This window comes from Dipodomys spectabilis, unplaced genomic scaffold (assembly GCF_019054845.1).
Source record: "Dipodomys spectabilis isolate Male_0828 unplaced genomic scaffold, ASM1905484v1 ptg000018l, whole genome shotgun sequence".
NCBI classification, from domain to species: Eukaryota; Metazoa; Chordata; class Mammalia; order Rodentia; family Heteromyidae; genus Dipodomys; species Dipodomys spectabilis.
In genome coordinates this window covers 11,288,622-11,312,061 of record NW_024870695.1, presented here as the reverse complement: position 1 = coordinate 11,312,061, position 23,440 = coordinate 11,288,622, and the positions used below count along the sequence as shown (strand labels likewise).

The 23,440-nt window shown below is 47.0% G+C and overlaps 2 protein-coding genes across 2 annotated transcripts; one reads left to right on the top strand and one right to left on the bottom strand.

The window, feature by feature from the left end:
* Positions 1 to 1,129: 1,129 nt before the first annotated feature.
* On the bottom strand, positions 1,130 to 11,989 carry Nt5c3b (5'-nucleotidase, cytosolic IIIB). Its single transcript, XM_042673658.1, has 9 exons — positions 11,910 to 11,989; positions 11,618 to 11,716; positions 10,997 to 11,066; positions 10,863 to 10,909; positions 7,146 to 7,231; positions 6,438 to 6,527; positions 4,404 to 4,566; positions 3,560 to 3,760; positions 1,130 to 1,661 (listed from the first exon to the last, which is right to left on the bottom strand). Exons 1-9 carry the CDS (start codon positions 11,919 to 11,921, stop codon positions 1,527 to 1,529), a joined length of 903 nt encoding a protein of 300 aa, XP_042529592.1. The 5' UTR covers positions 11,922 to 11,989; the 3' UTR covers positions 1,130 to 1,526.
* Positions 11,990 to 13,288: 1,299 nt separating this feature from the next.
* Klhl10 (kelch like family member 10) lies at positions 13,289 to 23,420 on the top strand. The gene is made up of 5 exons (XM_042673678.1): positions 13,289 to 13,585; positions 19,420 to 19,909; positions 20,707 to 21,324; positions 22,628 to 22,777; positions 22,968 to 23,420. Exons 1-5 carry the CDS (start codon positions 13,392 to 13,394, stop codon positions 23,340 to 23,342), a joined length of 1,827 nt encoding a protein of 608 aa, XP_042529612.1. The 5' UTR covers positions 13,289 to 13,391; the 3' UTR covers positions 23,343 to 23,420.
* The last annotated feature ends 20 nt before the right edge of the window (positions 23,421 to 23,440 follow it).

Below are 23,440 nucleotides of genomic sequence, written 5' to 3'. Positions count from 1 at the left end.
TGAGCCACAACACCACTTCCGGCTTTTTTCTTTTTTACTTATGTGGCTGAGGAATCGAACCCAGGGCCTCAGGCATGCGAGGCAAGCGCTCTACCACTGAGCCACCTTCCCAGCCCCATACTTCCAATATTTTCAAAGTAGGCTCTTGCATTTATGCCCTGGCTAGCCTTGACCATGATCTTATTTATACTTCCTGCACAGCTAGGATGACAGGCTACCACCCCAACTTTTCATTAAGATGGGGTTTGTTGAACTTTTAGCCCGGACTACCCTTGAACCACAATCCTCCTGATCTGTCTCCTTAGTAGTCAGGATTACAAACATGAACCACCATGACTTGTGCTAGCCTAGTCTTTGATGATCCTAGTTCTTGATCATCCAAGTGAAGGGAAAGGAATTGTTTCTGCTTCGCCCTGTGCAGCCTCAAGATGCTCATCTCAAGCCTTTGGGATCAGTTTTTTTGGTGACCCTGGGGGACAGAAAAAAAAATAAAAAGCTACCAAGTACACCAGGAAAAGCCACACTCAGGTGAGCCCCTTAATGAGGGGGCTCTCAGACATCACCTCAACTTATCCCAAGTTGAGACTTTCAAGTCTGATGGCCATCAGAATTTTGCCACTTCATTCCCGGTCAGAATCACACCTGTCAACCGCACCCCCTACTTAGATCCATACAGACACCTGTGCAGGGATCTGGTAGCTCAAGTATTCCCTCATCAGGGTCCTCCAAGATTGTTCTTTTTTTGTTGTTGTTGGTTGAACTCTGGGCCTGGGTGCTGTCCCTGAGCTCTTCAGCTCAAGGCAAGTGCTCTACCACTTGAACCACAGCGCCACTTCCGGTTTTTCTAGTGGTTTAATGGAGATATGCGCCTCATGGACTTTCCTGCCCGGGCTGGCTTTGAACCGAGATCCTCATATCTCAGCCTCCTGCGTAGCTAGGATTACAGGCATGAGCCACCAGCACCCAGCCCCAGATTGTTCTATGGAGAGCCAGAGGTGCCTCTGAGGTTCCTGGGCCTCTGGGGAACCAAGACGTTCAGCTTCTGATTCTGTGGACCTCCAGCCAGCTTTGCCTTTCTGTTTTTGAATTTTTCATCTTGCTTAACACATACACTTTCCACGTTTAAAAAACAAATTATTTATTTTTCTTTTTCAGTGCCAAGGATGGAACCCAGGCCCTTACACACACTAAGGTACAAGAAGAACACCTGGCAAGGCGCTCCATCACAGAGCCACATTCCTAGCTCTCAGTTTCTTTTTTTTCTTTTCCAAAGAATCTCTAGACTAGAGGATACATAAAACAGTCACATGCGGTGGTTGCTGGTTATCAAGAACAATATGTGGTGCCCTCCCACCCAGCAGGGCCTCCCTTAAAGCCCCCTGTGACCAGGAGGAAAGCAAAGTCAGGGGGGAGCGGGCAGGGATGAGCAAGAGCTCAGTAACTCTGGGCTGCCCTGAACTTTCCTTTGGAATCATGATGAAGTGGCCTCATGGGGAAGCTTCCCTTGTTCGTCACGGCCTGCCCCCTCAGGAGCCCTGCATCTCCATGTGGTCCCCTTGGCTCAGGATGTGCTGTAGCAGCCCGTTGACCACGTCCAGGGTCTCGTCCTTCTCCAGCACGATGTCATAGGCGTCCATGTAGCGCTCCCGCCGTTCTTCCACCTGCAGCAGGAGGGGGAAGGAGACCAAGAAGCCCCAAAATGCTCCGCCCTGGGCTTTTTATTTTCACAAGGCCCAGCAGAGGGCGCAAGCATGAGTTCAAGGTTATAAAGACCTGCTGCGCGCCAAGGACTCATGCCCATAATCTTAGCTACTCAGGAGGCTGAGATCTGAGGATTACAGTTCAAAGGCAGCCAGGGCAGAAAAGTCCCCCTAACACTCTTATCTCTAACTAACCCCTCAAAAACCAGAAGTGAAGTTGTAACTCAAAGCGGTAGAGTGTTCAGGAACAACATCCAGGCCCTGAGTTCAAGCCCCAGGACCAACAAAAAAAAGAAAAGAAAAAAGGGTTACAAAGACTTGTATCTCTGTTAGAGATACAGAGGGGTGGGAGTGTGAGGGGCAAGGGTTGCCACAACCTGGATCTGTGTAAAAAAGACAGTAATGAATTTAAAAAGACTGAGGTACAACTTCTGACTTACTCAGGCTACATTTTCTTTCTTTTTTTGGGGGGGTAGGGGGAAGAAGGGCTTGAACTCAGGGCCTCTTTCATTCAAAACTAGTGCTCTACCACTTTGAGCCAAAGCATCACTTCTGGTTTTCTGGTGGTTTCTGCCCAGGCTGGCTTTGAATCTGGACCCTCAGATCTCAGCCTCTTGAGTAGCTAGGATTACAGGTGTGAGCTACTGGCACCTGGCTTCAGGCCATATGGGTCAAACATCAGGCAAGCTCCAGCCCCTGCTTGGTAGAAATCAAACACTCTCATGGATGGACCACCTGGATGCTCTGTACGTTGTACCTTTAAGATCATCCTGTTCCCATCCCTGCCAGTTTCTGGTCTACTCATGCTATTTAGTTCTCTACATTCTGAACATGTGCTGACTAGGGGGTGGGGGGAGGAGTCAAGGGGAGGGGGAAATAGAGGAGGATGGGCAAATGTAGTTATAATATTCAATGTGCATATGGAACTAGGTAACTTGAGATGGGCAAGGTTGGGAGAGATGGAGAATGATGGAAAGGGTGACATTGATCAAGATTGCACTACACTTGGAAACTGAGTTGGTCAGATAGTGACGGTTCACACCTATAATCCTAGCTACTCAGGAGGCTGAGATCTGATGATTGTGGTTCAAAGCCAACCCAGGCAGATAAGTCTGCCATCTCCAATTAACCACCAAAAAAAACAAAAATGGAGTTGTAGCTCAAGTGGTAGAATACTAGCAGTGAACATAAAAGCTCAGGGACAGCTTCCTGAGTTTTTTTTTTTTTGCTTTTTGCTTATGTGGTGCTGAGGAACTGAACCCAGGGCCTCATGCATGCAAGGCAAGCACTCTACCACTGAGCCACCTTCCCAGCCCCAAGCTTCCTGAGTTTTAAGCCCAGGTCTGGCAAACACACTAAAAAAGGATTACATGAGTGTTTGGCTGTAACACATTTAGAGTAAGCTTTCCATGCAATGAGCACACAGGTATGTAGACTGCCATGACGGGCCAACATGACCCTCTCCCCGAGCTAGAAGCTTAGTTTGCGCGGTTAAAGCATATAGTAGTAATCACTGGCTATCTCCATGCTACACACTCTGAGAGAATGGCTTGCATTGGGCTGGGAATGTGGCTTAGTGGTAGAGTGCTTGCCTAGCATGCATGAAGCCCTGGGTTTGATTCCTCAGTACCACATAAACAGAAAAGGCCAGAAGTAGTGCTGTGGCTCAAATGGTAGAATGCTAACCTTGAGCAAAAGCAGCTCAGGGACAGTGCCCAGGCCCCGAGTTCAAGCCCTAGGACTGGCAAAAAGAAAAGAAAAAGATTGGCTTGCATGTAGTATCTGGACATAGTGGGTACTGAAGAGCATTTGATAGTAGCAATTCCTAGGGAAGAAAGGAGCCAGTGGCTCCTAACTACCTTGTCATTCAAGAAGCCAATCTTGAGGATGTTCTGTACACCAGGAACCCCGTCCGCCATAGTGAGGTCCCCCATAGAGTCTCCAAGCAGGAGGATGTTGGTTTTGCCCTGCAGTTGCTGGAAGTAATTGGAGTTCTCACACACAGAGCTGTTCTTGTTGTAGGTGTGGATGAGCTGGCCCTTGAATCCTTGTAGAAAACCCTAAACCATCAAGATGAGTTAGACAGTAGAGCCACAGGGCACCCACACAGCACCAGTTTTCCACTCTCTGTCAGAGAAGAGGAGTCCTGCATGAGGCCCTGGGTTCAATCCCTCAGCACCACATAAGCAGAAAAAAGCTGGAAGTGATGCTATGGCTCAAGTGGTAGACTGCTAGCCTTGAGCTGAAGAGCTGAGGGAGAGCACCCAGGCCCAGAGTTCAGGCCCCATGACCGACCAAAAAAAAAAAAAAGAAAAGAAAAGAAAAAGAAGAGCAAATTCGACCGTAAGTGTAACAGAGATGGCAGGACACACAGAGCCTAATTACTCTCTGGCCTTTTATAGGCAAGGTTTGTCACTCCTGCTTTAGTCTAACAGAGGCCATGAAAGAGTTGATAATCTCTTCTGGTACAAACACAGAACCTGTGATATAAACAATACTGTTCACCTGGCCTGGAGGTGTAGTTCAGTGGTTATTTGTTGAGCATGCATAAGGCTGTGGGTGCCATCTGGGGTTCCTCCCACACACACCTACACTCAAATGTAAGGAAGTCTCCCCTCCTTTTTTTCCCTTGGTAAATAGTAAACCAACAGTCTGTTTGCCCCACCCCTCTTCCCTCTCGTGCCCTGAGGAGACATGGCTCACCTCTTCATTAAAGTCCATGTAGTTAGACACAATGTGAATGTTGGAGTGGAGCATGCCCATTTGTCGAATGATTTCTTCCAGGATATCACCAATGCCCGCCGAAAAGATGAAAAGGGGAATGTTGTTTTGATGTAGTGTGTTGAAGAATGTCTTATATCCCTCCCTGCAGAGGTAAGAGAATGAAGAAATGGCATTGCCTTTGCTACTGCTTTTTTTTGGGGTCACTCATGGGGCTTTAATGAGAGCTTTTGTGCTCAAGGCTAGAGTTCTACCACTTTGAGCCACAGTGTCACTTCCAGTTTTCTGGTGATTCATTGAAGAGTCTAGGCTGGCTCTGAACTATGATCCTCAGATCTTAGCCTTCTGAGTAGCTGGGATTACAGGTGATCTACCAGTGCCCAGCTTGAGCTGGTCTTAAACTCACAATCTTCCTGCTTCTGCCTCCCCTCATGCTTTGTGTGTGATGAGTAGTTTGTTCTTGTCACTGCTATATAGTATATATTACTCCATCATATTAATATGCTATAAACGCTGGGCACTGGTAGCTGATGCCTATAATCCTAGCTACTCAGGAGGCTGAGATCTGAGGATCGCAGTTCAAAGCCAACCCTAGTCAGGAAAGTCCATGAAACTCTTTTTTTTTTTTTTTTTTTTGGGTCCGGTTGTGGGCCTGAACTCTGGGCCTAGGCGCTGTCCCTCAGCTCTTCAGCTCAAGGCGAGCGCTCTACCACTTGAGCCACAGCACCACTTCCGGCTTTTTCCCTTTTTGCTTATGTGGTGCTGGGGAATCGAACCCAGGGCCTCATGCATGCAAGGCAAGCACTCTACCACTGAGCCACCTTCCCAGCCCTCCATGAAACTCTTATCTCCAACTAACCACCAGAAAATGTGAAGTGGAGGTGTGACTCAAAGCGGTAGAGCATTAGTTTTAAGGGAATGAGCTAAGGGAAAGCACCCAGGCTCTGAGTTCAAGACTGACAAAAAAAAAAATTAAAAAATAAAAAATGCTGTAGTTGACAATGTTTCTTGTTGGTAAGACACCTGAGATGTCTCCAGATTTCGGCTACACTGACTAAACCCTGTACTCATTGTCATTTGCATTCACTGCTTTTGGACATCTACCTTGGAGAGGAAAATGTGCCTCTGTGGGACATTAACCTTCTTCCACCATTTACGCTGTGGAGGCAGAAGACAGGCAGTTCATGCCTGTTCAGAGTTCAGGTAGCTTTTCTGGACCCTTTCACTGGGGTTCCCCACACCCACCCTGGGATTCCTGGGTCTGTACACATCTCTATTCTCCTGGCTTTCCAGAGGCTAGCCTTTCTTTTTCTTTTTTTCTTTGTTGGTCGTGGGGCCTGAACTCTGGGCCTGGGCACTGTCCCTCAGCTCTTCAGCTCAAGGCTAGAGCTCTACCACTTGAGCCACAGCGCCACTTCCAGCTTTTTTCTTTTTGTTTAGGTGGTGCTGAGGAATCGAACCCAGGGCCTCAGGCATGCAAGGCAAGCGCTCTACCACTAAGCTACCTTCCCAGCCTCCCCTCCCCCCCCCCAGCCTTTCTTAATAAAGACACACAATTTAGCCAGGTACCAATGGCTCACTCTTATAATCCTAGCATCTCAGGAGGCTGAGATCTGAGGATTGCAGTTTGAAGCCGGCCTGGGCAGGAAAATTGGTGAGATTCTCATTTCCTATTAACTAGCCAAACGCCAGAAATAGAGCTGTGGCTCAAGTAACAGAGCTCTAGCCTTGAGCAGAACTGACAGTAGCCAGTCCCTGTGTTCACTGCCAGCTTTGGCCATTTTGCATGTCACCTGACTCTCCCGGTCACTAACTCCACTCAGTCTTCCCATTCTTCCATGCATGCAGTAAAACAGAACCAGATCGAGGGCACCCCAACCTCCACCTCACACCAGTGCTGGGGGTGAAGCCAGGAGTTTTGCACATGCTCTCAGCAAGTGTTCCACCTCTTGGGCTCCAGCCCACCACAGTTTCAAACTGTCTCAGGAGGAAGTGTTCCCAGCACAAGCAGCTCACCTGAGCATTGCCGCGGAATCTTGGACCACCTGCGCTATCTGAGACTTGTGAATCCTCTGCTGACATAGCAAGTTGTGCGCTTTGGTCCACCTAGGAGCAGACACCCGCCAACCCCAAATTCCAATCAGCCAGAGAAGCAAGGGCCCTGTCCCTGGTCCAAGTAGAGGGAGGAGGACTTCCCTTTCTCTACAGACTCGTTTCCTGAAGGAAATGCAGAGCTGCTAGATGGTAGGGCTTAATGGAAGGTCCAGGGTCATGGAGCTATACTCCCATAAATGGATTAATGCTTTAATCACAGGATAGGGCCTGAAAAGGATATGTCCAGTCCCCTTCTTGCTCTTGCCCTCTTTTGTGCCTCTCTGCCATGGGATGACATAGCAAGAAACTCCTCACCAGATGCTAGTCCCTTGATCTTGGACTTCCTAGTCTTCAGAACCACAAGACAAAGGCATTTCAGTTTATTATGGCTTATAATAATAGCAGCATAAAGTGGCCTAAGGCAAAGGTCATTTATCATGTGTCCCCAAAGAAGGGTTTTCTAACTTATGCCAAGAATTCTCTGAAGGTGTCATTGAAGCAGCAGGTGGGTAGCCTCAGGGACAAGCGAGCAGTGTGCTCTGCAGTGTAGTGGTCTTATCAGGTAAGCCCTAGGAAGGTAGGGGAGTCTGTCATTCCATCAAAGCCACACACAGGAGCAGTAGAACTCACCACTCCACCATATGCGGCAACTTCTCCTTGATGGTCCGCTGGGGGTCGATCTCAATGGGGTAGTAGTGGTGAAGAAGGGCCGAGAGCTGGGTCAGCCACATGAGGAGAAAAGCCATTAGCACATACCAGGTTGTTCTCCAGCACAGCCCCACAGCTCAATGCAAGAGGAAAGCCACCTAGCAGGGGCAACTGCAGGTAAGAGTGTTACTTTGCTTCAAGTTTCCATCTTCTGTACAAGACCCCAGGTTCTTCTCATATCCTCCTCCGTGGCTTGTCATGACCAATCTGACCAAATCTAAGGATCTGCATAGTTTGCTACTCCTCTGTGCTCACCCTGAGACTGATGTCAATAACTCAGCAAGGGTAGCCAGGTATGAGTATGTGGTGCATGCCTATAATCCCAGCACTCCCACTGCCTCAGGAGCTAGAGGCAGGAAGATCTTGAGTTCAAGGCCAGCCTAGCCTACATAATGAGCTCCTGTCTCAAAAACAAGGGGCTCAAGAAAACCTGTTTGGGATACTATTACTTAGAGGGAAAGGTGCAGGGACTGTGATAGAGGGGGTGAAATCTATTAGAATATAGTTAATGTGTGGAGATGGTGCCAGTGGCTCACACCTGTAATGCTAGCTACGCAGGAAGCTGACAGCTGAAGACCTCAGTTCAAAATCAGCCTAGACAAGTAAGTGGGTAAGATTCTTTTTTTTTTTTTTGCCGGTCGTGGACCTGAACTCTGGGCCTAGGTGCTGTCTCTCAGCTCTTCAGCTCAAGGCAAGCACTCTACCATTTGAGCCACAGCGCCACTTCTGGCTTTTTCTGTTTATGTGGTGCTGAGGAATCGAACCCAGGGCCTCATGCTTGCAAGGCAAGCACTCTACCACTGAGCCATCTTCCCAGCCCGTGGGTAAGATTCTTATCTCCCAATTAACACCCAAGAGCTGGAAGTGGGGCTGCGGCTCAAGTGGCAGAATGTCAGCCTTGAGCATAAAAAACAAAGAAAGAGTGCCCAGACCCAGTTCAAGCCCCAGTAATGATGCATGCATACATGCATGCATGCATGCATGCACGCACACACAAAACCAGGAATGGGGAAGTGGTTCAGAAGTAAATGTTAGGTACTTGCTTATGGTTCATGTTAGGTACTTGTCTAGCATATGCAAGGCCCTGGGTTTCATCTTTACAACAAACGCGTGCGCGCGCGCGCGCGCGCGCACACACACACACACACAAACAGAGGCAGCAACATAAATGAAAACTGATAGGTAAAAAAGGGCACTGAGGTTTGCAATTAATTCAGTAACAGGACTTCATCAGTGTTGATTTAATGTTGTGTTTTCTGAAATGTGGGAAACTTTCTCAGGTGTTAAATGGGATTAGTTTTAGGGGTTTTCCGTTTAATGTAGGTGCACACCTGTAATGTCAGCACTTTGGAAACTTGAGACAAGAGGATCAAGATTTTGAGATCAGTCTGGGCTATATAGCAAACTCCAGGCCTGCAACTTTGGGGGAGGGGGGAAGACCAAAAACAAAAACAAAAAAAACCAAAAAAGCCAGGAGATGGTGGGGCTAAGATCTGAGGATTGTAGTTTGAAATCAACCAGGCAGAAAAATCTGTGAGAGGGGCTGGGAAGGTGGCTCAGTGGTAGAGCGCTTGCCTTGCGTGCATGAGGCCTTGGGTTCGATTCCTCAGCACCACATAAGCAAAAAGAAAAAAGCCGGAAGTGGTGCTGTGGCTCAAGTGGTAGAGCGCTAGCCTTGAGCTGAAGAGCTGAGGGATAGCGCCCAGGCCCAGAGTTCAGGCCCTACAACCGGACCCAAAAAAAAAAAAAAAAAAAAAGAAAAGTCTGTGAGACTCTAATCTCTAATTAACTACCAGAAAACCACAAGAACAGCTGTGGCTCAGGTGGTAAAGCACTAGCTTTGAGCAAAAGAGCTCAGGGAGAGTGCCCAGGCCCAGAGTTCACCACCAACTATAAAAATCAGCACCAAAAAACATTTTTGAATACATAAACTTTGCTTTTCATCCATGCCCAGAATTATATGTAAATGGCACCTTTGGGGACAGGATTCTAAGACCTGTCTGTGATTCGCTACCCATTTCATTTTTCTCAGGATTTTTTTTTTTTTTGCCAGTCCTAGGGCTTGAACTCAAGGACTGTCTCTTAGCTTTTTTTGCTCAAGGCTAGGGCTCTACCACTTAGGCCACAGCACCATTTCTGGCTTTTTCTGTTTATATGGCACTGAGGAATAGAACCCAAGGCTTCATGCATACTAGGCAAGCACTCTACCACTAAGCCACATTCCCAGCCTCCCTACCCACTTCATTTCATTTCTTTCTTTTTGTCGGTTGTGGGGCCTGAACTCTCTTCCTGGGTGCTGTCCCTCAGCTCTTCAGCTTAAGGCTAGCACTCTACCACTTGAACCACAGTGCCACTTCCGGCTTTTTCTGCTTATGTGGTGCTGAGGAATCGAACCCAGGGCTTCATGTGTGCAAGGCAAGCACTCTACCACTGAGCCACCTTCCCAGCCCATCGCTACCCATTTCAATAATGAGCAGTCATGTTAGTGTTGAAAGCACACATACCGAGACCCTGGGTTCCATCCTTAGCATCACAAAAAAGAATACTGGAAAGATCGAGCAACATTTGACATTATAAGACCAACACCTGATAGTGTACAATTTTTATAAATAATCTAAGTGTCTCTACTCCAGTGGGAAGAGCCTGGAAGAAAGTATGAACAGTGAGCAAGGACTCAGGGGTAGAACTCAAGTGGTAGAGCACCTGCCCATGTGTAAGTCTCCAGGTTCTAATCCGCAGTAACACACATACACATACACCAAAACAATGACCAAGACTCTAGGAACAGTTTCAGAATACTGTATACATCTTATAGAAACAGGAGTTATATATACTGACATTAATTCAGAACTTTCTTGTTTCCTGTTAACTTATCAAGAAAAGTGTATTGAGGGGAGATATAATATAGTGGGAAGAGTTTGGGACAGAATCAATGTATTAAAAAACTTAGCTGTAGTAAGATGCTGGTAGCTCACACTTATACTTGAGACTGATATCTGAGAATTAATGTTCAAAGCAAGCCTGTGCAGGAAAGTCTGTGAGACTTATCACCAATGAACCACTAAAAGGCTAGATGTGGAGCTGTCAGTCAAGAGGCAGAGTGCCAGCCTTGAATGAAAAAGCTAAGAGATAGCACCCAGGCCCTGAGTTCAAGCCCTAGTACCAACACTTATACACATACAAATTTAGCTGTATAATTCTAGTTGAGTTACTTCAACCTCTCCAAGCATCTCTTAAAGGGAGGTAATAATACACCTTCAGGAATTGCAGGAGGGTCAGTCTCTTGTAAACTTGGTGTTGCATATAATATCCACACTTCAACCACCAAATGCCTCAACCAACAAGGAAAAGTGACCTCACACATTCAGATTAGATCCACCACAGCATGGCTATAATTTGAAAAGGAATGAATACCAAAACAAAATCCCTGCAAAGACTGTCTTTCTACCATATATTTTGGGGCTGGATGTATACAGCTTCCAGTAGTGGAGGGATTTGATCCCTACCACCACAAAACAAAAACAACAACAACAAACAAACAAACAATAAAATGAACTTTCTAAGGTCCCTGTGCTGGAATCTTTGGGTCTAGGCAGGAAGCAATCACACACCAAAACCATTCATTTCTGAGCGACTTACCTCTTTACGACACTCTTCACTGATGATCTTGCTGTTATCCAGAATATCTGGAAAAACACAAAACTCCTTTTACCTGCCTCTTGGATGCCATGGTCTCCACAAGCCCAGCAAAGCAAGTTAGCAGGTGGACTTACTGTGGGAAGAAGGGCATCTCTGTCCATTACATGCAAACCTGCTCAAGGTCATGTCAAAATCAGAAATCACCTATGAGGTAAAAACGAGAGGGGACTGTGCTCAAATAGAGCTACCTAGCAAGGTCCTGCCTGGGTGATTACGGAAGTCTAAGGGGGAGGGGGCACGAGAGGGACAGAAAGGGTGTGGGGAGTGAATCTAGTTAGTCCACGAGTTAATGCCGAGAACAGCCCGAGTCCTACTGGGGGGAGGACTGGGAAGGGGTTTGGGGGTGACTCTTTGCATGGCCCCCAATGCACAGAGTTCTTCCTAAGACGACTGTGTCTTCAAGACCCATTTCCCCATTTTCAACTTCTTGGGGAGCCCTCGGGCCTGGACCTTGAGGGAGGATGGGGATGCAGGCCTCAGGTGCTTTCTGGAACAAGCTGACCACATGGATCGCACCGAAGACTCTGAAATGCAGGTCCCCCCCCAGGGCGCACACACACCACCGCCACCCACCCAGGGCGAACCAACCATTTTCCCGGGTCGGAGGTTTGCAGCGGCCGCGGGCGGAGACCCCCCCCCGCCCTCCCCCGTCCCCCCCCCCCCCCGCCCCGTCCCGGGCCCGGCCGCCCCAGTACCTGCAGCCGGTCTCCCCCGGCCCGGCGCAGGGCGTCCACGACCTCCTGCACGCGCCGCGGCTGGCGCATCAGCACCGTGGCCTTCATCAGCGTGCTCACCTGCGCGGACGCCGGGAGAGGCGCTGACCCCACGCGGCCTGGACGCGGGCCCCGGAGCCCCGGGGCCCCGGCACCACGCGATGCCACGGCGCGGAGAAAGGGGGATCTGCTCCCCACCCCCGCAGGAGGAGGCTGTCCCTCCCGCCTCCCTCCCTCCCTCCCCGCCCCGGCGCTCCCCACCTCCCCGCCTCACCTCCTCCGCCATAGTCCGGGCGGCTGGATCCTCGGCTCCCCGCACGGCTCGCTCGCACTGCGCACGCGCCGTCCGTCTCTCGCCCGCCTTCAGGCTGGCGCCGGGCGCTGGCGGGAGAAGTTGGTGGAGGGTTCTGTGGGGGGCGGGGGAGGAGAGGGGGAGGGCCTCCAAGACGCCGGGGTGACCTGATTGGGCTGGGCTGTCACCAGGGCCTCGGGTGTGCGCCTGCCACTCTGTCTTCCGGAGCCGAAAGCCTGGGTAAACGTGGTCATTTCCAGGGTTGGAGGTGTGGCTCAAGGGGTAAGCATTTGTCTAGCAAGTTCGAACCCCAGTACTGCCAAAAAAGAATGGTTATAGCAGAAGCCGAGATAGAGCAACACCACACACACACACACACTCACACTCACTCACACTCTTCTGCTTTGGGCTTCAGGACACACAAGGCAAGGTGCCCATGGGTTCCAAGTTTGCAATGCTACCTACTCAGGAGGGTTGGGATTAGAGGCCAGGAAGGGCAAAAAAAAAGCTGAGGTAGCTCCCCTCCCTCTAGCTCAACCAGGGTGGTGAGCATGTGTATCCCAGCTATGAGAGAAGCTAAGAAGGGAGAATGGAGGTTTCAGGCCTTGGAGCCAAAGCAAACAACAACAAAAACAACAGTAAATGAATTCAGGAGACTCCATCTCAACAGAAAAAGCTAGACATAGGGGTGCATGCATGCCTGTCATCCTAGCCATGGTGGGAAACATAAATAGGTAGATACTAGTCCAGGTGGAAAAGGGTGGAAGGTCTTTCAAGATGCTATCTTAAAAACAACAACAACAAAAACTGGTGGTAGAGCATTAGAGCAAGTACAAACCCCCAAATTCAATCTCCAGTACCACCCAAAGACACAACAACAACAAAAAGATAATTTGGCACTGGGGATATAACCAGGAGGTGCTTCCATATCTGGGCCCTGTCTTGTCACCAATGAAGAAGAAAGCAAGCCACAAACACATCCAGGAGACTGAAGAAGATCCTGAGCAGCTGGGCAGCACAAGCTTTAATCAGCATCACTTCTGGCTCTGGACTTGGGAGTTCCTGGAACTGGGTGTGTGGGAATCCTGAAAAGTGGATGGATGTTGCAGGGATGTGGGCTCAGGCAACAGGAAGTAGAATCAACAAAATCTCTACTATGGTGCTGGTGGTCACAGATGAGCCCTGGGCTCCAAGATACAGAGCTGTGGAATGGGTGGTCTTCTCTCTGGGTGACAGGGGGGAGGGGGAAGGAAGGAGCAGGGATAGGAGGGAGTTCCAGAACCTGAGAGCACAATCCTGAGCATGATCTCACTGCGAATCCAGGATTCTGGAACTTGGGCTGCCTGATGGGCCCTATATGAAAGATGTAGTAGGGAAAAGGAGCGACAGCTGGCTAAAGGGGCCCCCCACAACCCTCCCCAACACCCCAGGAGAGCAGCCTCTCTCCGCTGGTCCCAGGGTGCCATGGAGATGGAGAGCACGGCGGCCTCCACACGGTTCCACCAACCTCACATGGAGAGGAAGATGAGTGCGATGACCTGTGAGATCTTCAACGAACTTCGGCTGGAGGGCAAGCTCTGCGACGTGGTCATCAAGGTCAATGGCTTTGAGTTCAATGCCCACAAGAACATCCTTTGTAGCTGCAGTTCCTACTTTAGGTATAACAGGGTGCTGAACTAAGCCCAGCTGGGAGGGGCGGGAGTTGGCCTCTTCTTGTGATCCATTTCCTGTTTCCTACTCACCATCTTAAATTTAGGGATATCAAAGCTCTGGGCACCCTGTAGTCCAGCTCCATCGTCTTCTGAAGAAGACACAACTGGGGGGGCCAGAGCCACTTTTCTTTGATTGTCACTTGGACTTCAAACCAACTTCTGGTGTGCCAGGTGCTTTCTTTTTCCATCTTCCTATAAATGAACCTTTGGTTGGATTTTCTCCTTAACAATGCCACCTCTGGTGGCTCTTCTGCACTTGTCACAGTAGAGACAGCATTTGAAACAGTGTGATAAATTAATAAGCGTAGAGGGGATGGGATAGAGGGATGAAGGACAAGTACCCAGGACATATACATATATATATATATATATACATATATACATATGCATATATATACCTGAAGAAAAAGGGAGTTTGGGACAAAATCTTGTACTCCAGGAAATGAAAGGGTTGCTCATAAGATGAAAGGTCTGCAGATCACTTCCAGTGAAGACAGCTATCTTGCCTATTGCTCAGACATCTCATTCATCTCCCAAAGCTCTTTTTCAATCTTTACAATGCAGACTGGAAAAGCATTACATGTCTGTAATGTATGCCATGTGCCACCCCTCCAGGCCCTAGAACTGAATCCACAGAAAGACCAGACACTAAACATTTTAACCCCTGCAGGCTACCTAGTGTCTGTCAGCAACTGTGCAGCCCTTCCTGTAAACTGTAGAGCAGCCACAGATAGGACTAAATGGGGGTAGGGGTGGGCCTCACATGGCTGTGTCCCAATGAAATTATTTATATGGACATCAAAATTGGAATTTTCAGATGTCACAGTATTCTTTTGATTCACCCCCAGCTATTTAAAAATTCTTGAACAATAATAAAAACAAACATGTGGGCTGGGAAGGTGGCTTAGTGGTAGAGTGCTTGCTTGGCATGCATGAAACCCTGTGTTTGATTCCTCAGTACCACATAAACAGAAAAAGCCCAAAGTGGCGCTGTGGCTCAAGTGGTAGAGTGCTAGCCTGGAACAAAAGAAGCTCAAGGATAGTGCCCAGGACCTGATTTCAGGCCTCAGGACTGGCAAAACAAAACAAAACCAACCTCCAAAACAAAACATATCCCCAATGAAAACCTTACCTGTGTGCAGTACAAAAATGAGGTGTAGCTGGGCGTTGGTAGCTCATGCCTGTAATCTTAGCTACTCAGGAGGCTGAAATCTCAGGATCATGGATTGAAGCCAGCCTGGGCAGAAAAGTCCTGGTGAGACTCTTATGTCCAATTAACCACTCAAAAACTGGAAATTGAGCTTTGGCTCAAAGTGGTTGGACACTAATGTTGAGCAAAAATGCTCAGGGACAGCGCCCAGGCCCTGAGTTCAAGCCTCGTGACTGATCAAAAAAAAAAAGAAAAAGACCACTAAGCCCATACTACTTTACACCTGTGTGTGTGTGTGTGTGTGTGTGTGTGTATGTACACATGCACGTGCGAGCATGTGCACACGCATGTACATCTGCTAATCCTAGGGCTTAAATTCAGGACTGAGGCACTATCCCTAAGCGGCTTCTTCTCAAGGCTAGTGCTCTACCACTTAAACCACAGCTCTGCTTCTGTTTTTTTTTGGTGTTTAATTGGAGATGAGCCTTATGGACTTTTCTGTCAGGGTTGGCTTTGAACAGTGATCCTCACATCTCAGCTCCTGAGTAGTTAGGATTACAGGCATGAGCCACCAGTGTTAGCTTAAACCTCTTTTTTTTTTGTCTACTTTCTTGTAAACTTTTAAAAAAATTTACTTTACTATAGAGGTGATATATAGAGGGTTTTTTTTTTTTGTCGGTCGTGGGGCTTGAACTCTAGGCCTGGGCACTGTCCCTCAGCTCTTCAGCTCAAGGCGAGCGCTCTACCACTTGAGCTACAGCGCCACTTCCGGTTTTCTGGTGGTTTATTGGAAATAGGAGTCTCACCGTCTCTCCTGCCCGGGCTGGCTTTGAACCACGATCCTCAGATCTCAGCCTCCTGAGTAGCTAGGATTACAGGCGTGAGCCACCAGCGCCCGGCTCTATAGAGGGTTTATAAGTACATTTCCTTTCATACAGTGTCATCATCTGTTCCTTCATTCCCTCCCTCCCATCTTCACCCGCAAGTTGTATAGTTCCCTTGCTCAATGTCCAGTGTGTTCCATTGCTGCACTTTCTCACCTTTTTTCCTCAGATTCTGTGTTCTCCCTCCACCCTCTCACAGATATGCATGTGAATATACTGTGTATAAGGTAAAGAATATAGAATCATCAGAAAAAGAAAAGAAGTCCTTTGGAGTTTGTTTCAGTATGTATTTTATATATATATGAAGAGGTGCTTGGGTATTGCCCCTTTATGATTCTCTCCTAAGATTAAACTCCTTTGGTCTCACTATATGTATCTAGAATCCGTTGTAATTTGTTATATCCCAGTGCATTTTAGATCTGACTTCTGCATATCAGAGAGAACATGTGCCGTTTGTCTCTGCTCTTGGCTTACCTCACTTAACATGATTTGTTCTACTTCTATCAATTTCCTTGCAAATGACATTATTTTATTCTTTCTAATGGCTGTGTAAAATTCTACTGTTAATAGGTGCCACATTTTTTGGATCCAGTTACCTGTTGTGGGGAATCTGGGTTGTTTCCATACCAAGAAAGGTACCAAGCTGTGTGCCAGTGGCTCATACCCGTAATCCTAAACTACTCAGGAAGCTCAGATCACAGTTTGAAGCCAGCCTGGGCAGGAAAGTCCATGAGAACTCTTATCTCCAGTTAATCCCCAGGAAACCAGAAGTGGCACTGTGGCTCAAAGTGGTAGAGCTCTAGCCTTGAATGAAGATGCTCAGGGATGGGCTGGGAAGGTGGCTCAGTGGTAGAGCGCTTGCCTTGCATACATGAGGCCCTGGGTTCGATTCCCTAGCACCACATAAGCAAAAAGGAAAAAAGCCGGAAGTGGCACTGTGGCTCAAGTGGTAGAGCACTAGCCTTGAGCCGAAGAGCTGAGGGACAGCACCCAGGCCCAGAGTTCAGGCCCACCACTGGACCCCCCCCCAAAAAAATGCTCAGGGACAGACAGTACCCAGGACCTGAGTTCAAACCCCAAGACCAACAAAAAACAAACAAAAAAGCCCCCAAAGTACCCAGTTACATATTATAAGTTTAGTGTATAGTTGTGGGATGGCAGTCATTTATTCATTCAATAATTATTTATTGAATGCCTATCTTGCAACCTCTATTGAATAGAGGTAAACATTCCTCTTGTGAAGCTTAGCTTCTAGTAAGGGAGAATGAATTCTGAATAAGTGAAATACATATCAGATTCTAAGTTGAGGGGGAAGAAAAAGAAGATAAAGAATATAGGTAAGATAGCTGGGCATCGGTGGCTCTCGCCTGTAATACAAGCTACTCAGGAGGCTGAGATCTGCAGAGTATGGTTCAAAGCCAGCCTAGGCAGGAAAGTCCATGAGACTTTTTTTTTTTTTGCTTATGTGGTGCTGAGGAATCAAACCCAGGGCCTCAGGCATGCAAGGCAAGCGCTCTACCACTGAGCCACCTTCCCAGCTCTCCATGAGACTCTTATCTCCAATTAACCACTCAAAAACCAGAAGCAGCACTGAGGTTCAAAGTGGTAGAGCACTACCCTTGAGTAAAAGAGCTTAGGGACAGTGCCTAAGCCCTGAGTTCAAGCTCCATGATTGACACCCCCACCAAAAGATAGATAGATAGATAGATAGATAGATGATAGATAGATAGATAGATAGATAGATAGATAGATAGATAGATAGATAGAGCTGGGCACTCAAGGCTCATACTTATAATACTAGCTAATCAGGAGGTTAAGATCTAAGGGTTGTGCTTCAAAGCCAGCCAAGGCAGACAAATTTAAGAGACTCATCTCTAATTAACAAAAAGCCAGACGTGGCTCATTCTTCACTTGGAAATCTTTGCCTAAATGTCAGCTTCTTACTGAGGCTTCTGCAAACTGCAAGCCAACTTCATTCCAGCTCTACTCAGTCCTGCTTGCACTTTCACCCTGTTCTACTTGTATTTTGTTGATCACTTTCCAACACACATAATTTACTTCTTGTACATGTAGGCAGGTGTGTGCATATGCACACGCCAGTCCCAGAGCACTGTTTTTTGGCTCTATTATCTATTAACTGAATACAAAGAGACTCTTATCTCCACTTAACCATGAAAAAGCCAAAATGGAGCTCTCGTTCAGGTGGTAAGAGTGCTAGCCTTGAGCCAAAGAAGTTCAGTCAGGGACAGCGCCCAGACCCTGAATTCAAGCCCCAGGACCAACACACACACACACTCACACACACACACACAGACACACACACAATATGGGTAATTTTACCTAGGATGATCAGAGAAGGCTTTACTGACAAGGTGACATATGAACAAAAAGAGTTTAAGGAGATGAAGATGAGGGAAATCTAGAAGTCTGAGGGATCATTACAGATAAAGATCAAGTTCAGAGTTTGAATTACCTCTGGGGCTCAAAGAACAGCAAGGAGGCCAGCAATGGCTGCAATAGAAGGAGGGGAGTGGGTAACTGGGGTGAGAAGGTGGGAGTGCAGAGAATAGTGCAGCGAGAGATCAGATCTCACAGGATTTTGTAGTGTCTGGTAAAGAGTTTGTGTTTGCCCTGAGTTAGAAGGGAAGTCAGTGGGAAGTTCTGGATGGAAGAGGAACATATTCCTATAAGAATCACTCTGGCTGCTGGGCTAAGACTATAAACACTAGAAGGTCAAAGGCAGAAGCAGGAAGATTAGTGAAGTTACCCTGGATGATCTACACAAGAGATGGTGGGGTTTGGATCAAGGAGGTAACAAAGAGGTGAGAAGGGATCAGGTTCTAGATGTGTGTTGATTGAATGATACATGTATGTGTGTATGTACACATGTATGCATGCATGTATGTATATGATACTGGAGTTTAAAATAAAGATCTTGTACTCTATCACTTAAGCCATGCCTCCACCCTGCTTTCTTATTGTTTATTTTGGAGAGAGAATATTGAAGACTTTTCTATCCAGGCTGACTCTGAAACTTAGTCCTCCAGATCTCAGCCTCTTTCATAGCTAGGATTATAGGTGTGAGCCATTGGCTTGAATATTTATTAAGAAGTATAGCCTTATTTCTTCTTTCATTCCTTTCCTCTGTGTGTGTGTGTCTCTGTGTGTGTGTGTGTGTGTGTGTGTGTGTGTGTGTGTATTGGGGCTTGAATTCAGGGCCTGGGCACTATCCCTGAGTTTTTGCTCAGGACTAGTGCTCTACTACTTTGTGCCACAGCTTCACTTTTAGGTGGTTAATTGGAGATAAAGAATCTCACAGACTTTCTACCCCAGGCTTGTTTCAAGCCTCAATACTCAGATCTCAACCTCCTGAGTAGCTAGGATTACAGGTGTTCACCACCAGCATCCAGCTAGCTTAACTTCTCACCAACAGAAGAGAGATATGGGATCTTACTTACTTCCCATTCTAGATCTCAATGTCTTCATTCAAAAACAGAAGAAAAAAAGATCGTGTTATCACGAGGATACAGTGACCAGCCAATTCTCCTGGAAAGTATCTCTCTCCCTCTCTCTCTCTGTCTCTCTCTCCCCCCTTATTGTATAAAGACTATGTTTGTCCCCCACTTGCTCAGGCCACTCTATTTCCAACACACTTATTGTCCTATTTGGAAAACAAGAAGAAAAGGAGGCCTGGTGTGGGGAGGATATGGATGACAAGAGGCTGCCAATTTCTTTCTTTTTTTCAGAGCTTTATTTACCAGTGGCTGGAACAACACTGAGAAGAAGGTATACAACATTCCTGGCATTTCCCCCGACATGATGAAGCTAATTATTGAGTATGCATATACCCGAACTGTGCCTATCACCCCGGACAACGTGGAGAAGCTACTGGCTGCTGCAGATCAATTTAACATCATGGGTATTGTCAGGGGTTGCTGCGAGTTCCTCAAGTCGGAGCTGTGTTTGGATAATTGTATCGGCATCTGCAAGTTCACGGACTACTACTATTGCCCTGAGCTGAGGCAGAAGGCCTACATGTTCATACTGCACAACTTCGAGGAGATGGTGAAAGTCTCAGCAGAGTTTCTAGAGCTCTCAGTCACTGAACTTAAGGATATCATTGAGAAAGATGAGCTTAATGTCAAACAGGAAGACGCTGTATTTGAGGCCATTTTAAAGTGGATTTCTCATGACCCCCAAAATAGGAAGCAGCACATTTCAGTTTTGCTTCCTAAGGTCAAGTTATTCTTTGAAAATGCTTACTTGCTCATTCTTGATTCATTTGTCCCAGAGAATTGACAGATCCCAGGGCTTTATTTATAGGCACTAATATAGAGAGTATCTCCTATTCTCTGGAATTTTGTAATTTTCTTTCCCCTTTGGAATCTAAAGAATTTCTATTAAATGAATTCCCCAAACCTTAGGTCCAAAGTGAGCTGGAAAGCAAATCATGAGGAGTGCACAAACTTGTAACTAGTTGGTGGTATTTGTATGTGTGCGCGCATGTGTACGCTGATGCTGAGCTTGAACTCAGGGCCTGGGCACGGTCCCTGAGCTCTTTTGCTCAAGGCTTGTGCTCTACCACTTGAGTCATAACTCTACTTCCAGCTTTTTCGTTGTTAATTGGAAATAAGAGTCTCATGGACTTTCCTGCCTCGGCTAGCTTCACAATCCTTAGTGTTAAATACATAGAGATGTATTTAATTTCTGCATAATTATCATAGCTTGTTTTGGGTCTTACAAAACTGTACTGTGACCAAGCAATGGGTAGATCTGTGACCTTGTCAGCAGCCTTCTATCTAGCTCATTCTCAGCACTACTCTCTTCTAACTCATTCTTCATAGTACTCTTTTGGGAGTACACCACCTCCCCAAAACAAATATTTAAACTATGAGCACACATTAAAAAGAAAACAAAAGCAAGCCAACAAACATTCCCAGTAATCTAGAGGCAGACTATAAAATAGGGATTAAGGATATGGAACTTCTGGCATCCTCACCTCATCTGAATGACTTTCTGTATTTCCTTCTTAGGTTCGCCTGGCTCTAATGCATGCTGAGTACTTCATGAATAACGTTAAGATGAATGACTATGTCAAAGATAGTGAGGAATGCAAGCCAGTCATCATTAACGCCCTAAAGGCCATGTATGACCTAAACATGAACGGACCCTCCAATTCTGACTTCACCAACCCACTTACCAGGCCCCGCCTGCCCTATGCCATCCTATTTGCAATTGGTGGCTGGAGCGGTGGGAGCCCCACCAATGCCATTGAGGCATATGACGCTCGTGCAGACAGATGGGTGAATGTTACTTGTGAGGAAGAGAGTCCCCGTGCCTACCATGGGGCAGCCTATTTGAAAGGCTATGTTTATATCATTGGGGGGTTTGATAGCGTAGACTACTTCAATAGTGTTAAGCGTTTTGACCCAGTGAAGAAAACTTGGCACCAAGTGGCCCCGATGCACTCCAGACGTTGCTATGTCAGCGTGACAGTCCTCAGCAATTTCATTTATGCCATGGGAGGATTTGACGGCTACGTGCGTCTCAACACTGCTGAACGTTACGAGCCAGAGACCAATCAATGGACGCTCATTGCCCCCATGCACGAGCAGAGGAGTGACGCAAGTGCCACAACACTGTATGGGAAGGTAAAGAACCAAGTTGGGGAGACACAGAAGCAACGGATAAGTCCAGAAATGATTGTTCTTTTTCTTTTATTTAAATCGGTCATGGGGCTTGAGCTCTGGGCCTAGGTGCTGTCTCTGAGCTCTTCAGCTCAATGCAAGTGCTCTACCACTTGAGCTACAGTGCCATGTCTTGTTTTCTGGTGGTTAATTGGAGATAAAAGTCTCACAGAAGCTGGGCGCCAGTGGCTCATGCCTGTAATCCTAGTTACTCAGGAGGCTGAGATCTGAGGATCACAGTTTAAAGCCAGCCCGGGCAGGAAAGTCCGTGAGACTCTTATCTCCAATAAAACCACTAGAAAACCGGAAATGGCGCTGTGGCTTAAGCGTAGAGTGCTCATCTTGAGCTGAAGATCGCAGGGACAGCGCCCAATCCCAGAGTTCAAGCCTCACAACCGACCAGAAAAAAAAATTCTCACAGACTTTGGGCTGGCTTTGAACCACGATCCTTAGATCTCAGCTTCCTGAGTAGCTAGGATTATAGGTGTGAGCCTCCAGTGCCCGGCTTCTGTTGTTTTGGAGGATGGCTAACAAGCAATATTATCCTCAATACTCACTTTATAGTACTAGTATGCTTTGGTATCTGCAGGTGATTGGTTCCAGGACCCATGTAGATACAAAAATGGATAGATTACCTGTAATACAGATGCTCATGTCTCTTGTATAAAATGGTATGGTAGCCAGGCACTGGTGCCTTATGACTGTAATTTTAGCTACCCAGGAGGCTGAGATATGAAAATCTTAGTTCAAAGCCAGCCCAGGCAGACAAATCCTCAAAACTCTTATCTCAAATTAACCAGCAAAAACATCGGAGTGGAGGTGGCTCAAGTGGTAGAGCACCAGACTTGAGCAAAAATGCTCTGTGGGAGCTCAAAGCCCCAAGCCCTTCACACAAGAAAAGGTCTAGTATTGAATATAACCTATGCACATCCTCCCATATGCTTCAAATCATGTTTAAACTGCTTCTAATACCAATATCATGTAAATACTATGTAAATAGCTACTATTTTGCATTGTTTAAAGAAGAAAGGGAGGGGTTGGGAAGGTGGCTCAGTGATAAAGTGCTTGCTTTGCATGAATGAGGCCCTGGGTTCAATTCCTCAGTACCACATAAACGGAAAAAGCCAGAAGTGGTGCTGTGGCTCAAGTGGTAGTGCACTAGCCTAGAGCTGAGGGACAGTGTCTAGGCCCAGAGTTCAGGCCCCATGACCAACAACAACAACAAAAAAAGAGGCTGGTACTTAGTAATTGTATTTTCTTCCCTCAGGTCTACATATGTGGTGGGTTTAATGGAAACGAATGCCTGTTTACAGCAGAAGTGTACAACACTGAGAGTAATCAGTGGACAGTCATAGCACCCATGAGGAGCAGGAGGAGTGGAATAGGTGTCATTGCTTATGGGGAACATGTATACGCGGTGAGTCTATCATCTATGGCCACAAACAAAATGACACCCCCAGATTTACTATTAGCAAAACAGGTTTAGACTACCATGGGTAAGTATTTATAGGAAGAGGCATGGTATCACTGGCCTTCCCCATCTGGGGCTTCCTCAGTGGCCAGATGCAATGATTGGCAGCCAATTGTGTTTCTTTTGCTACCCACAGGTAGGTGGCTTTGATGGGGCTAATCGACTCCGGAGCGCAGAAGCCTACAGTCCAGTAGCCAACACCTGGCGCACCATACCCACTATGTTTAATCCTCGTAGCAATTTTGGCATCGAGGTAGTGGATGACCTGTTGTTTGTGGTGGGGGGCTTTAACGGCTTTACCACCACCTTTAATGTTGAGTGCTATGATGAAAAGACCGACGAGTGGTATGATGCTCATGACATGAGCATATACCGCAGTGCTCTGAGCTGCTGCGTGGTACCAGGGCTGGCCAATGTTGGGGAATATGCAGCCAGACGGGACAACTTCACAGGATTAGCACTGCGAGATGAAGTAAAGTATTCCGCTTCGACAAGTACCCTACCTGTATGAGCCTCTTCATTTAGCTAATAAAAAGTCTAAGCAATAAGAATTAATTCTTTTTTTAAATAAATGCAGTATTTGAACCTGTAAGAGTACTGGAAAATGTT

Coding starts and splice junctions, on each gene's coding strand:
- Nt5c3b (XM_042673658.1), bottom strand. Junction 6,528..7,145: donor TTGCCGCATATGGTGGAGTG/GTGAGTTCTACT, acceptor GTCTGCTCCTAG/GTGGACCAAAGCGCACAACT. Junction 4,567..6,437: donor GATTCCGCGGCAATGCTCAG/GTGAGCTGCTTG, acceptor TTACCTCTGCAG/GGAGGGATATAAGACATTCT.
- Klhl10 (XM_042673678.1), top strand. CDS start 13,392: ATGGAGATGGAGAGCACGGCGGCCTCCACACGGTTCCACCAACCTCAC. Junction 13,586..19,419: donor AGCTGCAGTTCCTACTTTAG/GTATAACAGGGT, acceptor TCTTTTTTTCAG/AGCTTTATTTACCAGTGGCT. Junction 22,778..22,967: donor ATGGGGAACATGTATACGCG/GTGAGTCTATCA, acceptor TGCTACCCACAG/GTAGGTGGCTTTGATGGGGC.